The sequence below is a fragment of the Theropithecus gelada genome, chromosome 5 (genome assembly GCF_003255815.1).
Source record: "Theropithecus gelada isolate Dixy chromosome 5, Tgel_1.0, whole genome shotgun sequence".
NCBI lineage: Eukaryota > Metazoa > Chordata > Mammalia > Primates > Cercopithecidae > Theropithecus > Theropithecus gelada.
The window spans coordinates 38782616-38800871 of NC_037672.1; the positions used below are offsets into that span (position 1 = coordinate 38782616).

An 18256-nucleotide genomic window follows, 5' to 3' on the forward strand; every position below is an offset into this window, starting at 1 on the left:
AAAAAATGAAAACATAGCTTAATATGAGAAATTCTGACAGTTTCATAAGGCATATAAAGATTCACCCTAGCTGGACATGGTGGCTCATGCCTACAACCTCAGCACTTTGGGAGGCTGCAGTGGGTAGATTGTCTGAAACCAGAAATTCGAGGCCGGGCATGGTGGTTCATGCCTGTAATCCGGGCACTTTGAGAGGCCAAGGAAGGCGGATCACGAGGTCAGGAAATCGAGACCATCCTGGCTAACACAGTGAAACCCTGTCTCTACCCAAAATACAAAAATTAGATGGGCGTGGTGGCAGGCGCCTGTAGTCCCAGCTTCTTGGGATGCTGAGGCAGGAGAATGGCATGAACCCAGGAGGCGGAGCTTGCAGTGAGCCAAGACTGTGCTACTGCATTCCAGCCTGGGTGACAGAGTGAGACTCCGTCTCAAATGGAAAAAAAACAAAACAAGAAATTCGAGACCGACCCCGTGAGACCCCATTTCTACAAAAAAAAACAAAAATTAGCTGGGCATGGTGGTGGGTGCCTGTAGTCCCAGCTACTTGCAGGGCTGCGGTGGGAGGATCACTTGTGGCTGCAGTGAGCCATGATCACACCACTGCACTCCAGCCTGGACAAAAAAAAGTGACACCCTCTCAGAAGAAAACACAGATTCACCCTATAGGTAAGTTTAGATAATCCGATGTATCTTAACACCCAGCAATGATGAGCAAATCAACACACAGCAGTCTTGGTATTTTGATTATTTATAAGCTATGCAGAAGTTCTACAATTGGTATGCAGTTCTGCTGAGAAACAAATTTAAACTGCATGTGCTATGACGCTGATGTGTGTGGTACTCAGCCACTCAATTAAGGAGTCACAATCTCAAACCACTTTTGCTATTCTACACTTGTCACTGTATATTCATTTAACACATTGTGTCTGAAGGGAACATTTGAATTTCCAAGTGAAAGTGAACCCCAAATCAGGCTGAACATCAGAACTGCTTGGAGAACTTAAATAGACAAATCTGGAAATGGGGCCTGTTTTTATAAAGATCCTGGGATTTTCAGGCAGTGACATGACTACTACATTACTGCATCAACAGGGGAGAAATTATTTGATGATACTCTGTAAAAGTTTCTTTTCCTACATTCCACGTAACTGTTTTAAGAGACTACTGTAGCATGCATTAGTTTTTTAGCTTAATGGCTTAAATGATAGTTGATTGTTTCAATAATATTTATTAACTTTGGCAGAGTTGTCAACTCTAGTTAGATATTGGATAGCTGCTAGAATCCTGATCAAAGAAAGGAGCAGAATAATGAATAACAACACATATAATAAAAATTAGCAAATATTTAATGAGTGCTTACTATCTAATAAGCATTAGGCTAAGCACTTTACCGTCATATAATCCTCATAACTCTATAAAGAATATGAAAAATCATCACCATTATATATAGAACCTATTTTTTTTTTTTGTCTGTCTTTTAAGACTGGGTCTTGCTTGCCTCTCAGGCTGGAGTGCAGTGGCGTGATCACAGCCCCAGCAGTCATGGTGTCCTGGGCTCACACTATCCTCCTACCTCAGCTTCCTGAGTAGCTGGGACTATAGGCGTTCGCCACTATGTCTGGCTAATTTTTATAGAGCTGGGGTTTCGCCAGGTTGCCCAGACTGTCTTGAACTCCTAGGCTCAAGCAATCTACCCGCCTTGGCCTCACAAAGTGCTGGGACTGCAGGCGTAAGCTGCCACGCTTGGCTGTCTATTTTTTTTGAGGCATTACCTGTTTAGGGTCACAGAGATAAAAAGATGGAGCTAGGATTAGAACCAGGTCTGCCTTTATATTTTTAACAAAAATACACAAAATAAATATAATAAACATTATCTGAGTAACTATGTACTAGACAAAGGTGGCAACACTGAACACATCGGTTCTACAGGTTTGAGGATTCTATTTATTTATGTAAACAATGAAGTCATTTCCTTAACTCTTAGGTCAGAATTCTGTTGAGTTTCTATTAACTTGAAGATTTGTTTGATCCCTTTTCACAAAAGTATAGGGTTAGGATTACTCTCAGTTTTAGGGGATAAGGTGAGGAAGCATTCCTATGCAGCGTTTCTTTAAAAAGTTGTAACAAAAAAATCTTGCAATAAGGTTTTAAACATTAGTATATATATAAAATACTTGAATGCACATCAACATAATAGAGAATTTATTCCTTGAAGTAACTGGAAAAAAGTATGATTGTTTTGTGATAAGAACGCCAATTCCACCTTAATTTTATGCAAACATGCTGAGACTAATGTGCTACCTAACATGAACCAATTGACTCAATAAATTTTAGTACTTGGAAGCTGTTCAATATAATGTTATGTTTAAAACAGGACACAAAACAATACAAAACAAAACGTATTATAAAACAATATAAAATAGACATTAAAATGGCATTTTGTGAAATTAGAATATGATGAAAACCCTGGGGCCGTGTCTCACTTCTGCATCCTCAATACTGCCCAAGAAATGTAATCATTAATGTTTACCCATCCTACGAAGTACACAGACTCCCATAATCCTCTGCTTCTTCTTGCCTTATCCAAAGGAGCTAATTCCTCTCCATCTCAATGTCTTTTCACTGAGCTCTCTGGAATATACTTTCCCCCCAAAAAGAAACTTCAATGAATGCTCACTTCACCTTTTTGCCATAACTGAAACCATACCCCCACTCCAAGAATGCTTGCCTTGCATTCCCCTAAAGTTGTAACTGCTCATTCTATTAGATGATGCATACTCAGGGTCAGAGAGTGGGTTCAGCTTCTATCATCCCCAATGCTGATTCCAGTTATTCTTTCATGTTTATGTACAATTACTCCAAGGAAGCTTGTGCCATTTGGCTGCTTCTACCATCCTCTCCTTGTCAACTTATCTATCAGCTTCCCTATGTTCCTTGCATTCATTTAGTTTCTGGATGACATTTTTCCTCGACTCCATCTTTAAGTCCTGCCTATTTTCTGGGCAACCTACTCAACACGATTTCCTAATTCTTTGGCGGTTCCAATCCTGGTAAATTTTCTTTGCCTAAGACATTTCACTGCCTCAGACATTCCTAGACTTGGTTAATCTTTAGAAATTGTTCACCTGTGAAATTATAAATTCACTGCAGCCTACCTCCTGGGCTCAAGCGACGCTCCTGCCTCAGCTTCTCGAGTAGCTGGGACTACAGGCACATGTTACAACACCAAGTCAATTCAAAAAAATTATTTGTAGAGATAGGGTCCTGCTATGTTGCTCAGGCTGGTTCTGAAATCCTGGACTCAAATAATCCTCTTGTCATGACCTCTCAACATTTTAATCACTTTTTTGAAAACAGTGTCAACTCTCTTACCAATTTTTCTTCTGGTACACTTGCTTTGAAAAACTCAAGAACAATCCAAGTCTTTGGCTTCTTGACAGCTATATTTAGAATTGTTTAATGCTACAGAAAAACCATGTAGCTGAGAAGCTTGATATAATTATAAATTTAAAATTTTTAACTTGGTACTTTATGCTAGCCAGCTATCCTATGTGTCACCAGGATTTTTAGCTACTTCTTCACAGCAGCTGTTTCCAATCTTTACACTACTCATATCTAATTCTATCACCCTCACCTACCAGTAGACTCTGCTCCTTTATCATTTAGAAGCCTAAGTCATTAGATGAGACCTCCTCAACTACTTAACAGCAGTCCTGGAAAATTATTTTTATTTCCTGGCCTTCCCTTTATCTATCTTTAAGATCCCACCGCCTCACAAATTCTTCTTTTAGAAGTCCTCACCTCAATTTATTACCATCGTTTCTTTTACCTACAACCACACTTTATCCCCTGGTTCCTTAAATACTTTCCATTGTCTTCTTCCTCCCCAGTTCATAGCCAATTTTTTAAAGATTTGTCTAAACGATATGTATTCCTTATCTTTTGGCAATTTGGCTTTCATCTGCATTGCTTTACTACAGCTGCCCCTGCCAAAGTTATCAGTGAGTGCTTTGTTGCTAAACACATTTTAAACAATTTTTCCAACCAGTAAGCAAATAAATACAGTTTGTTGTTAAATTCAAAGGACACTTATTAGCTGTGTGACTTTACCCTTGTTGGTATCTTCATTTGTAAAATGGGAACAACGGGATGGGTGCGGTGGCTCACACCTGTAATCCCAGCACTTTGGGAGGTCGAAGCGGGTGGATTACCTGAGGCCCGGAGTTTGAAACCAGCCTGGCCAACATGGTGAAACTCCATCTCTTTAAAAAAATACAAAAATTAGCCGAGCATGGTGGTGCATGCCTGTAGTCCCAGCTACTTCGGGATGTTAAGGCAGGAGAATCGCTTGAACCTGGGAGGCGGAGGTTGCAATGAGCCAAGATCACACCACTGCACTCCAACCTGGGCGACAGAACAAGACTCCATCTCAAAACATAAACAAAAACAAAAATAAAATGGGAACAACAGTAATTATCCCATTGTTCTCAAGAATAAATGAGGTAGTATTTCCAGTACACTTAACATATAATAAAAAGCCAATGAAAGTTAGCGGGTTCCTGATCATTTTTCCAAACTGCTGCTCCTTGACCTCCAATATTCTTCCTCTAGGTCGTTTTCTGATTCTCTGTTCTTTCCAGCAGTGATATGTTTGAAGTCTACACTATTAGAAGTTCTGCTCTACAGATTATTTTTCCTTCCTCCTCTAACTTCTGACTCCCTCCAAGTGTGAGTTATGTGCCTATTCTAGGTACTCCCACAACAGCAGAGCATATATCACATACCATATTGTAACCACCTCTTCACCCTTCTTCATCTTCCATTAGACTGTAAACCTTAAGGGAATATATATGATACTCATATTACATAACCTCACAGCCCAAGAACCTAGCATACCTGGCACATCGAAAGTACTCTATAAATATTTGTTAAGGAAGTATGAACATATAAAGAAGAAAAAGTGTTGAAAGATACAGACCAAACTGTTAATAGCAATGATGGACTTTTAGGGGGTATAATTATGAATAATTATTTTCTTCTTAATGAATTCATTTTCAATTTTATCTTACTGAATATCAATAAAGGAGAAAGGTAATCATTAAACATTAAAGGTGGCTGGGCGCGGTGGCTCATGCCTGTAATCCCAGCACTTGGGGAGGCCGAGGCGGGCGGATCACGAGGTCAGGAGATGGAGACCACAGTGAAAACCCGTCTCTACTAAAAATACAAAAAATTAGCTGGGCATGGTGGCCGGTGCCTGTAGTTCCAGCTACTCGGGAGGCTGAGGCAGGAGAATGGCGTGAACCCGGGAGGTGGAGCTTGCAGTGAGCGAGATGGCGCCATTGCACTACAGCCTGGGCGACAGAGCAAAAAAAAAATTAAATAAACATTAAAGGCTATATTTAAGTAAGATTTTCCAAATTCAAATAAATTATTACTGATGTCAGAAAAACGGCAGAGTTAAGAAATTTCAGATATCAATTGCAACAACAAAACGAAAGCTGGAAAAAACCAATCATAATCACTTGTGCAGAACTCTGGAAGCTCATGGGACCCAGTAACCAGGAGGTAAACACCTGGTTTGATGGGAGAAGGGATGAATCTCAACAGTGAAGGGAATCTATGTCAGGGTCACAGGCTGACCATAAAGATAACAGAACTATAACTTCAAGGCCTACACAAAACAAGGAATACAGACTTTGTGAAAGTAGTTTAGAAAAGTCAGAATGGTGGACTGCGCCCTACAAGAACCAAAAGCAATCTAGAAAGAGGGGAAGAACCAGATTTTCAGAGTTATCACATTATAGTACTTAAAATGTCCAATTCCTAACAAAAAACTACAAATCACATAATCAGGCAAATATGACTAACTCACAGGGGAGAAGAAAGAATTAGGAATTAACCCTGAGGAGGCCCAGATTTTAGAGTGACTAGTCAAAGACATTAAATCAACTGTCTTAAATATACTCAATGAGATAAAAGAAACAAAGATAATTATATGTATGAACAAGCAGAGAATACTGATAAAGAGACAGAAATAATTAAAACGAACCAAGCAGGAATTCCAGGACAGAAAAGTATAACAGCTGAAATTAAAAATTCACTCTAGGAGGATTCAATGGCAGACTACAGCAGGCAGAAAGATTCAGCAAACCTGTAGATAAGGCAATTGAAAATACTCAGTCTGAACAGAAAGAAAAGAGAATGAAGAAAAACAAAATCTAAAGAACCTGCAAGACACAATCAGAAATACTAACATACACATCATGGAATTCCCAAATGGAAAGACAGAAAGTGGCAGAAAAGATATTTGACGAAATAATGGTCAAAAACTTGCAAATTTTATGAAAGATGTGAATTTATACATCCAAGAAACTCAGTGCTATCTCCAAGCAGGATGAAATCTGAGACTCACACTGAGACACATTAGGGTCAAATGGTTGAACATGTGATAAAGAGATAAAGGATAAAGGTCTCTTCAAAGCAGCCAAGAAGGAAGTGACTCATGTTAAAGGATCCTCAATAAGAATAAGAGCTGATTTCTCATCAGAAACCATAATGGCCAAGAGGCAGTGGTGGGATGACATCCTCAAGTTCTATAAAAACAAAAAACAAAAAACCCCGTTGATGAATGGGGTCAACGAACAACTCGTCAACCGAGAATCTTTTTTTTTTTTTTTTTAAAGAATCTTATATCCTATATAAGATTTGTCTTTGTCCAAGAATAAATACAAAACCAACACATTTTCCAAATAAACAAAAGCAAAGGGAGTTTGTCATTAGCAGACCTGTCGTATGAGAAATGCTAAAGTGAGTCTATCAGGCTGAAATGAAAGAACACTAGATAGTAATTTAAAGCCACAAGAAGAAATAAGTAAATCTGGTGAAAGTAACCATATAGGTACATTTAAAAGACAGTATTATTGTACTTTGGCTCATAACTCATTTTTTTCATACATGATTTAAAAGGAAAATGCGGCTGGGCGTGGTGGCTCATGCCTGTAATCCCAGTACTTTGGGAGGCCAAGGTGGGTGGATCTCCTGAGGTCAGGAGTTTGAGACCAGCCTGGCCAACATGGTGAAACCTCGTCTCTACCAAAGATACAAAAATTAGCCGGGCTTGGTGGCGGGCACCTGTAATCTCAGGTACTCAGGAGGCTGAGGCAGGAGAATTGCTTGAACCTGGAAGGCGGAGGTTGCAATGAGCCGAGATTGTGACACTGCACTCCAGCCTGGGCAACAGAGTGAGACTCTGTCTCAAAAAAAAAATAAATAAGTAAAATAAAAATAAAAGGAAAATGCATAAAACAGTAACTGTAAATCTAAGTAAATGGGAATATAGCCTATAAAGATGTGATTTGTGATAATAAAAAATAAAGGGAGGGAAAATACAGATGTAGAGGAGCAATGTGTCCATAAGCTATTGAAACAAATTTACTATTATTCGAAATAGGTTGTTATAAATTTGAGGTGTCAGCTGTGATCTAAAACCTAATGAAATAGCTAAAAATTTTACAAAAGAGAAGTCAGAAGGTTCACCACAAAAAAGTCAACTAAATACAAAAGAAAGAGGCAAAATTGGAGGAATTCAACAAAAAACAAGATATGCAGAAAATATACAGCTAAGGCCAGGCGCGGTGGCTCACGCCTGTAATCCCAGCACTTTGAGAGGCCGATGCGGGTGGATCACGAGGTCAGGAGATCGAGACCATCCTGACGAACACGGTGAAACCCCGTCTGTACTAAAAACACAAAAAAATTAGCCGGGCGTGGTGGCGGGCGCCTGTAGTCCCAGCTTCTAGGGAGGCTGAGGCAGGAGAATGGCGTGAACCCAGGAGGTGGTGGAGTTTGCAGTGAGCAGATATCGCGCCGCGCCACTGCACTCCAGCGTGGGTGACAGAGCGAGACTCTGTCTCAAAAAAAAAAAAAGAAGAAAATACACAGCTGTTTAGCAAAACTCCTTCCTTATCAGTAATTACTTCTTTTTTTTTTTTTTGGAGACGGAGTCTCGCTCTGTCGCCCAGGCTGGAGTGCAGTGGCCGGATCTCAGCTCACTGCAAGCTCCGCCTCCCGGGTTCACGCCCTTCTCCTGCCTCAGCCTCCCAAGGAGCTGGGACTACAGGCACCCGCCACCTCGCCCGGCTAGTTTTTTGTATTTTTTAGTAGAGACGGGGTTTCACCGTGTTAGCCAGGATGGTCTCAATCTCCTGACCTCGTGATCCGCCTGTCTCGGCCTCCCAAAGTGCTGGGATTACAGGCATGAGCCACCGCGCCCGGCCAGTAATTACTTTTAATGTAAAAGATATTTCATGTAACAGTAGAGATAAGTGGCTATTTTATTATTAGATAAAACAGATTTAAAGTCAAAAAGCTAACAAGAGATCACAAGGACTATACTGATAAAAGGTCAATCTAGCAAGAAAATGTGACTGTAATAAATATATACAAAACAAACAAGAAAGTCCCCAAATCTATGAAGCAAAAAATCAACAGAATTGAAGGGAGAAATAGAGTGCCTTAATAAGAACTGGAGACATCAATAACCCATTTTCTTTTTTCTGTTTAATTTTTTACAAAGAGACAGAGTCTCACTATGCTGCCAGGCTGGTCTCAAATTCCCAGGCCCAAGCAATTCTCCCGCTCCGGCCTCCCAAAATTGCTGGGATTACAGGTGTGAGCCACCATGCCTGGCCAAGAATAAAATGTTTAGAAATAAATTTAACCAAGGAACACAAAGACCCGTACCTAGAAAACTACAGAACAGTGCTGGAAAAATAAATAAGATAAAATAAAATAAAATAAAAATAAAAATAAAAAATCAAAGGCCTAAATAAATGCAAAGACATCCTGTGCTAACAGATTAGAAGACTTAATACTGGTAAGATAGTATCACCCAAGGCAATATACAGATTCAATGCCATTCCTATCAAAGAACAATGGAATTTTTTAGAAATATAGATAAATGCAACCTAAAATTCATAGGAAATATCAAAAGCCAAAACAATCTTGAAAAAGAACAGAAATCAGCCTTTCCAACTCTGAAACTTATTATAAAGTTACAGTAATGACAGAGTTACATGGTATAAGGCCAGACATACAAATTAAATAGGATTGAGAGCCCAGAAGTAAGCACTTGCATATACGGTCAGTTGATATTTGACAAGGGTGCCAAAACCAATCTTTGGGGAAAGAACAGTCTCTTCAACAAATGGTACTGGAAAAATTGGATATTCACAAACAAAATACTGAATCTGAATGTTTACCTTATACCACCTGCAGCAATGAATTTACAATGGATCAAAGATCTTAACTAAAGAGCTAAAACTGTAAGTCATGGAAGGAAATACAGTAAAATTTTCTTTTTTTTAAGACAGAGTTTTGCTGTTATTGTCCAGGCTGGAGTGCAACGGTGCGACCTTGGCTCACTGCAACCTCCGCCTCCCAGGTTCAAGCGATTCTCCTGCCTCAGCCTCCCGAGTAGCTGGGATTACAGGTGCTCGCCACAACACACAGCTAATTTCTTATATTTTTAGTAGAGACAGGGTTTCACCATGTTGGTCAGACTGGTCTCGAACTCCTGACCTCAGGTGATCCACCCGCCTTGGTCTTCCAAAATGCTGGGATTACAGGCGTGAGCCACTGTGCCTGGCCAAAAACACAGTAAAAAATGTTTATAAACTTGGATTTGGCTCCTTAATTATGATAACAAAAGTACTGTATAGGCAACAAAAGAAAAAATACACTGGGCTTCATTAAAATGAAAACTTTCGTGCATCAAAGGATACTATCAAGAATGTAAATGATATACCCGATAAGAGATAAATACCCAAATACAAAAAGAACTCTTACAACTCAATAACAAAAAGATAACCCAATTAATATAAAAGGGCAAAGTCACTGGACATTTCTCCACTTAATTGTATGATTAAAAGTGGTTAAAAACGGCAAATTTTGCTATATATATTTAACATAATTAACAAAAAAATTGTTTCTGACACAATAACTTACTAGTTTCCATAAAGTTATGTAACTACATTTTGAAAACCTTAAACAAACAAAAAAAAACAGACCGGGTTTCCTGTCACCCAGGATAGAATGTAGTAGCTGGATCAGAGCTCGCTGCAGCCTTCCACTCCTGGGCTCAAGCAATCCTTCCACCTCAGCATTCCAAGTAGCTGGGAATACGGGTGAGAGTCACCACACCCGCCATGAAAAACATTATTTGGAACTTCAAATTACATGGTAATTTAAAAATTATGTTTAAAGATACACAAAAATGGAAATGATTTCAGCAAGATGGTAGAACATCTAGAAAATATTTAAGACAAGAATACCATCTTTAATGCACCAGAAGCAGGAGAAGAACTGAGTGATGCCACCACTGGTAAGAGAAACAGTTCAATTTCAGACTGCACCACCCTGATCTCCTAAACTGTCAGAACACTACTTGCACACAATTTCCCTAGAAATTCTGAGATGAGAGGAGGGAACTGGAGGTGGAACTCTGAGCTCTCCACAAGTCTGGGAAGCCCACTCCAGTCCTGTCCCATGAGAACCACTGGGAGTGCTAGATGGGCAGAACCACCTGGGATGAACTGGGGACAAAGAGCAGGGCACTGATTGTGCTTGAACTTTCGTGACTACTCAGTGCTCCAGTCAGTGGGGACACCATGTTGAAGCTACTATGGAGAACAGTATGATGGTTTCCCAGGCTGGGTGTGGTGGCTCATGCCTGTAATCCCAGAAGTTTGGGAGGCCAAGGTGGGAGGACTGCTTGAGCCCAGGAGTTCAAGACCTGCCTGGGCAACATAACAAGATCCTATCTCTATAAAGAGAGAGAGAGAAAAAAAAGAAGGTTTCTCAAAAAAAAAAAAAACAAACCAAAAAAAACCAAAAACAGATCTGCCATATCATCCAGCAATCCCACTGCTGGATATATATCCAAAATAAAGGCATTCAGTATATCTTGGCTGGGCACGGTGGCTCATGCCTGTAATCCCAGCACTTTGGGAGGCCCAGGTGGTGGATCACTTGAGGCCAGTAGTTGGAGACCACCCTGGGCAATATGGTGAAAGCCGGTCTCTACTAAAAATACAAAAATTAGCTGGTCGTGGTGGTACACGTCTGTAGTACTAACTCCTTGGGAGGCTGAGGCATGAGAATAGCTTGAAGTGGCGGAGGCAGAGGTTACAGTGAGTTAAATTAATGCCACTGCACTCCAGCCTGGGCAACAGAGTCACACTTGTCTCAAAAAAAAAAAAAAAAAAAGAAAGGAAATTAGTACATCTAAGAGACAGATGCATTTCTATATTTACTGTAGCACTATTCACAACAGCCAAGATATGGAATCAACCTAAGTGTCCCTCAACAGATAAATTAATTAGGAAAATGTAGGATATATACACACACAATGAAAAATCATCCATAAAAAAGAATGAAATTCTGTCATTTTCAGCAACATGAACAGAGCTTGAAGTCATTATGCTCAGTGAAATAAGCCAAGCAGAGACAAATATCACATGGTCTCGCTCATATGTGAGCACTAAAAGAGTGAAGGCACTTTTTTTGTGAGCACTAAAAGAGTGAAGATCCTAGCACTTCGGGAGGCTGAGGCAGGAGGGTCACGTGAGTCCAGGAATTTGAGACCAGCCTGGGCAACACAGTGAGACCCCATCTCTACAAAAAACATAAAAATTAGCTGGTCATGGTGGCACATGTAGTCCCAGCTACTCGGGAAGCGGAGGTGGAAGACTATTTTAGCCCAGGAGGTCAGGGTACAATAAGCCCTGATCACACCACTGCACTTCAGCCTGGGGGTAGAATAAGAGCTTGTCTCATTAAAAACATAAAATAAAATAAAAATGAAGATCTTATACAGGCAGAGAGTAGAAGGGTGGTTACCAGAGGCTGTCAAGTGTAGGAGGAAAGGGGGAATAAAGAGAGACTGGGTGCCAGGTGCAGTGGCTCATGTCTGTAATTCCAGCACTTGGGGAGGCTGAGGCAGGCGGATCATGAGGTCAGGAGACCAGCCTGGCCAACATGGTAAAACCCCATCTCTAACAAAAATACAAAAAAAGAATTAGCCAGGAGTGGTGGCAAGCACCTGCAGTCCCAGCTACTCAGGAGTCTGAGATGGGAGAATCACTTGAACCAGGGAGGCAGATGTTGCAGTGAGCCAAAATCGTGCCATTGCACTCCAGCCGGTGTGACAGAGCAAGACTCTATCTCGGGGGAAAAAAAAAAGAGACTAGTTAATGGGTACAAAAATACACTTAGATACAAGGAATAAGTTCTGACATTTGATACCACGGTAGGGTGACTATAGTTAACAATAACTTATTTGTATTTTAACAATTTTATTGTTACTATTATTTTTTAGAGACAGGGTCTCACTCTATCACCCAGGCTGGGGTGCAGTGGCTTGATCATAGCTCATTGCAGCTCCGATTGCCTGGGATGAAGAGGGGATGGATATCTTAATTATTCTGATTTTCTCATTACACACTATATGCACGTACCAAAATATTATGTGTACCTCATAAATGTGTACAATTATTATGTATCCAAAAAAATTTTTAAAGATACTCGAAGCTCTTGCATGCTAGACAGAACAAAGAATAAAAAATATGCTCCACTGTTTTCAGTTCCAACTCCAATTATTTCACACACTTCAGTACTCTTCCCATATTCAAACTCTCTCAAAATAAATAGTAAAAATCAAATATAATATCTAAGATAACCAAACTAACCTATTTCAAAGACTTGAATAGCTTGACTAGCTGCAAACAAACAGAAAATGAACAACCAAAACCTGGCAGATGGGAAAATTTTTGAAAGATGAAACTGGCAATTTATAATAAATGAATAAAACCATAAGGAGATTCTAATTCTAATGGAAATATAAACATAACAATACATAATTTACCATTTACTGAAAACTAAACATAATTTTTTGAGTTCTCGAAAAACAAGACTTACTCTTTGATATCACGAAGCTGATCAACATCTTGTGATCTTGTGAAATCTGGATCATGGGCCAGAAGGTGAATCATGTATGGAACTACATATTCAGGCAACAGTGATAATAATTTCTCTGAAGTAAAAACATTATTAAAAACAATCTTTATAAAATGTCTTAGTGGACTGAGTTCTAACCACTTAAGTTTCCATTTTTTTCCCTCAGTTATTTCTAAATTAGACGCAACATGACACCTGGATACTAAAATACTTTGCACTTCACTTTTCAATTTCTTTTTCTGGTACCTGGTATGGAGTTATATTTCACTTTTGAAAGATATTAAAGTCAAAGGTATCAGATAGTAAACCCATTAAACAACAGGTCCCTGGCAAAGCTAGGAAAAAATTATTTAGTCTGACATCCGAGCAATATGTTCAAATTAAACCACACTCCTGATCCTGTAGGAAAAATGCAGTTTGCCAGGAGTTAATGCAGCATAAACAGGACTGAGGAGTTCAGTTTTTAAGTACATAATAACTACAATGACAGTATTCTATAAAACTCCCAGTTTTATTATAAACTATAATAGAAACACATGACAAGAAAAAAAAACTAAAAATTGATACACTGACAAAATATATTTGCGCACAGAGAACTTTGAGTTACTTACCAGTAGCCATAGGGTTCTGTTTAATGTATTCCCTGCGTATACTGATATTTTTCAGTAAACACTGTCGTGCATGTGCTCTTCTCTCCTTCACAGGATCTTTGGCACACAAGGCAAAGATCGCCATATACTCCAATGGGAGCAGTAACTTCACAAGTGCCTTATGTAGCTTCTGAGCAAATATCTGCCTTACTTGGTAACATTCATCCTACAGCAGCACAGAAAAACTTAAATTGGTAACCATTTATTAAACAAAAACCCAGCAGTTTAAGTATTCTTAATGTTTTCTTCAATTAAAAAAAATAATTATATGGGGGAATAAATAATGTAATAATTGGAAGACAGTTAAACAGGTAATAATAGCAGTACCTTTTGTGCATATATTCACATAATAAATGGATTTGTATCCATAGAAAAGTAATGTATTCAACTTTGAAGACAAGTAATTGACAAAAATAAGATTGTTACTTACATTAATAACAAGTGCACAGAGCTGAAACTGTTCTGGGGTAATAATTTCATGGTAACAAGGTTCCTGAGCAAGCTTCATTATGGCACTACCAGCAGCTAATCGCAAGCGAGACATATCAGATTTACTATAAACAAACAAAAAAGAAATAAACATTTCCTATAACCATTATCATTCATAAAAATGCTTTTGTCCCTTTTTGAATGTAGGGTCCTTAGAGGATAATTTATGCTTAAAATGAAGTACAAATATGGGAAAGCTACTTTGAGTCCATGAACTTAACACAAGGGATTGTGACTTTCATAATCAAATCAAATCATTGTGACTTTCTGATTACAAATTTACCTGCCTTCATTTCTAGTCCAGCTCTAAGTTAGATACTTTACCACATCCCAACAACTCTGCTTATTCTTGCAACCACAGTAATTGCAAGGTTAGGAAAAACTCTTTACATCAGGAGTATCCCTCATTTTAAGAGAAATACATATCGATTGTCAAAAACTTGATTAAAGTGGCTGGGCACGGTGGCTCACACTTGTAATCCCAGCACATTGGGAGGCCGAGGTTGGCGGATCACGAGGTCAAGAGATTGAGACCATCCTGGCCAACATGGTGAAACCCTGTCTCTACTAAAAATACAAAAAAATTAGCTGAGCATGGTGGTGCGCACTTGTACTCCCAGCTACTCGGAAGGCTCAGGCAGGAGAATTGCTTGAACCTGAGAGGCGGAGGTTGGTGAGCCAAGTTCACACCACTGCACTCCACCCTGGCGACAGAGTGAGACTCTGTCTCAAAAAAAAAAAAAAAAAAAAAAAGAAAAAAAAAGAAAACCTGATTTAAAAAACCACAAAGAATTAAAAAAAAAAAAATCACCTATCATAATTTAAAATCTATTTCCTGCATATAAACGTGTAACAGGAATCTAGCTTTATGCATGCTGAAATGGCAGGGCTGCAGTTAAGAGGGAAGAAGTATCAGACAAATACCTAAAGGATATGAAATATAAGAGTCAGTGTCTGTCTGAGTTTCTGGGGCTGACCTCCTTTTGCAGAATACAGTTTTCAAATGGAACCTATGAAGCCTTGGCACTCCCACCCCCACAGTATGAATTTTTATTACTTATGTGGTAATGAATGGGATGGCATGGGAATCTTTCTACTTCGACTTCTATGTGGAACACAGCATGGCTTTTATATTTATTGTGACCACTTCACGAAATGCAGAAAGCTAGCCGGAACGCACTGGGACTGTTGCTAAGCATACAGAGGAAAAAACCTGGCACTCTTGGACAACAGGATTGTTACAATGAGCACTGGTAACAATGAGGGAGCCTCAAATGGTTTCTATGGCATTCATTCAGGAATCAAAATTAATAGCTATTATGTGAGTGCTTACTCCATGCCAGGCAGGTGTGAAAAACACTTTATAGGCTTTATCTCAATTAATTTTCACTCCATAAGATGAGGAAATTGCAGCTTAGAAAAGGTAATACTATATTATATGATATCCAGTTAGGATCTGTCTAATGGGTGTTCATTCCATGGTTAACCATTCCCCTATTTTTTGTGATGGAAAATAATGCTGCAGGAACATGCTTGTGTATATGCTTTCATATGATTCTTTTATTTTTATTTTTATTTATTTTTTTTTTTTTTGAGACGGAGTCTTGCTCTGTCGCCCAGGCTGGAGTGCAGTGGCGCAATCTCGGCTCACTGCAAGCTCCGCCTCCCAGGTTCACGCCATTCTCCTGCCTCAGCCTCCCGAGTAGCTGGGACTACAGGCGCCGGCCACTGCGCCCGGCTAATTTTTTTCTATTTTTAGTAGAGACGGGGTTTCACCATGGTCTCGATCTCCTGACCTTGTGATCCGCCCGCCTCGGCCTCCCAAAGTGCTGGGATTACAGGCGTGAGCCACCGCGCCCGGCCATGATTCTTTTATACTCATGAATTATGAGTGTAAAAATAAAGAGTCAAGGATAACATTTTTGAGGATCTCGATGCAAAAATGCCGAAGAGTCCTGCTAATTTATACTCATAGGAGTAATGAAGGAACCCATTTCCATGATCATACTGAGGAATTATTGCTTATAAAATTTTTTTTTCTTTTGATTTGTAAGGAAAAGAGGTACTGCTTAAGTTCAAATTGTATTGACTGCATTTAGTGATGTTAAACTTTTAAAAGTAAACTGATAATAGCTAATCTTCCTCTCCACTGGGGGGCCCTGCCTAGGTATCACTAACTTGTAAGAGCTTGTTATTATTATGCCTTTGCCATATACTGTACATAATTACCTCCAATTTAAAGCTTTCATTATCCCTAACGCAGTTCTAAACAGTGTTATAAAAGGTTGCCCTTGGCTTATTCTATGATAAAAATAGGGTGTGGTGGTGCACACCTATAGTCCCACTACTCAGGAGTCTGAGGCAGGAGGATTGCTTGAGCCCAGCTAGCCTGGAAAACATAGTGAGATTCTATTCCTAATTATAATAATTTTTTAAAAAATTAATAGCATAGCACTATCACATATCTAGCCAAGGCTGGAGTACAATGACATGATCTCGGCACACTGCAACCTCAACCTCCTGGGTTCAAGCGATTTTCATACCTCAGCCTCCCCAGTAGCTGGGATTATAGGCATGTGCCACCACACCTGGCTAAATTTCTATATTTTTAGTAGAGACAGGGTTTCAACATGACCTCAATTAATCCGCCTGACTTGGCCTACCAAACTTCTGGGATTACAGACGTAAGCCACTGTGCTCAGCCTCATAAAGGAATGATTAAACCTCTGTCCTCTAAAACAAATTTTTAAACAGGAATGCATCATATGTAGAATACTTTAGTTATCTATGTTGGTAATCTTGGCCCCTACTAAATCAAGAATTTGCAAGAAACCAGGATCATGAAAAATCGAGCTTCTATTTTCATCTTAAAATGAGATGGCAATTTTACAGATTAAAAGTGAAAATGTGTAACAATGTAAACAATCTCTGTGTGCACATACATGTGTACACACCCGAATTCGTACAACAAGAAGGCTTAAACTCTCTCGAGTCGCCATTGAAATTTTTATTTATGTATTTATTTTAAGACAGGCTCTCGCTCTGTTGCCCAGGCTGGAGTGTGGTGGTGCAATCTCAGCTCACTGCAACCTCTGCCTTCTGGTTTCAAGCAATTCTCCTGCCTCAGCCTCCTTAGTAGCTGGGATTACAAGAATGTGCCACCACGCTGGCTAAGTTTTGTATTTTTTTTTTTAGTAGAGACGGGGTTTCATTATATTGGCCACGCTGGTCTCGAACCCCTGACCTCGTGATCCGCCCATCTTGGCCTCCCAAAGTGCTGGGATTACAGGCATGGGCCACCGTGCCTGGCTGCCACTGAAATTTTTATTACTTTCATAAGACTTGAGTCACTCTGCTTATTTAATCACTGTAATACAGGGAAGCTCTCTGAAGGCAGGCACTTTTCCTACTTATTTTTGCTGCAATGCTTTTCACACTGTTTTATGGAGCAGAAATTTAACAAATATTTGTTTAATTGAACTAAATGTTAATGCTAACTGTAATAGTACAATACAGTGATTATGATTACATATTTACGGGAAAAAGTTCCTCTTCTTTAGGAATGAAGAAAAATATATTGGCACTATTAAAATAACAATACTAACAGACAGACAAGCCCTAAATGAGTACGTAAGATTTGACCCTGAAGAACATGGTGTAATTACACCATTCAGTATTCATTAGGTAAATAATTCCTATGTAAATTCTACCAAAATTTCAGCACTAATAAAACTGGAAAGAAAGACAAATCTCACCTGATCCTCTTTTGCTCTGTCAGGTCACCCTCACTAACCAACATCGCTGATAATAACCGAAGGGTTGAATTGGCAGATTTAGACTGGTTGTTTTTCATACCCAACAGCCACCTTACCAGAAGTTTAATTGCCTGTACCTATAAAATATTAACATGCTAAAAAAAGAGAGCAACTTAAAATTCCAATTAAAGGGAAAATTAACTTATATTAATTAATGAGATTATTCATCTCCATCAGCAGACATTTCATTAAATAAATCTATGGGATAATAACAGTAACAATAAGAACTAATACTTACTCTGTGCTTAACCAGTGCCAGATACTTTTCTTAGAGCTGTACATGTA

At 39.2% G+C, this 18256-nt stretch overlaps 1 protein-coding gene across 1 annotated transcript in view; it reads right to left on the reverse strand.

The window, feature by feature from the left end:
- The window catches only part of PDS5A (PDS5 cohesin associated factor A), a 169578-nt gene that overhangs the window by 29912 nt on the left and 121410 nt on the right, over positions 1–18256 (reverse strand). The window contains exons 23-26 of the mRNA XM_025385282.1: positions 17912–18048; positions 14098–14221; positions 13629–13833; positions 12979–13093 (exon numbers count right to left, since the gene is read on the reverse strand). Of these exons, the coding sequence (XP_025241067.1) occupies positions 12979–13093; positions 13629–13833; positions 14098–14221; positions 17912–18048 (581 nt within the window). The remainder of the gene's footprint in view (positions 1–12978; positions 13094–13628; positions 13834–14097; positions 14222–17911; positions 18049–18256) is intronic.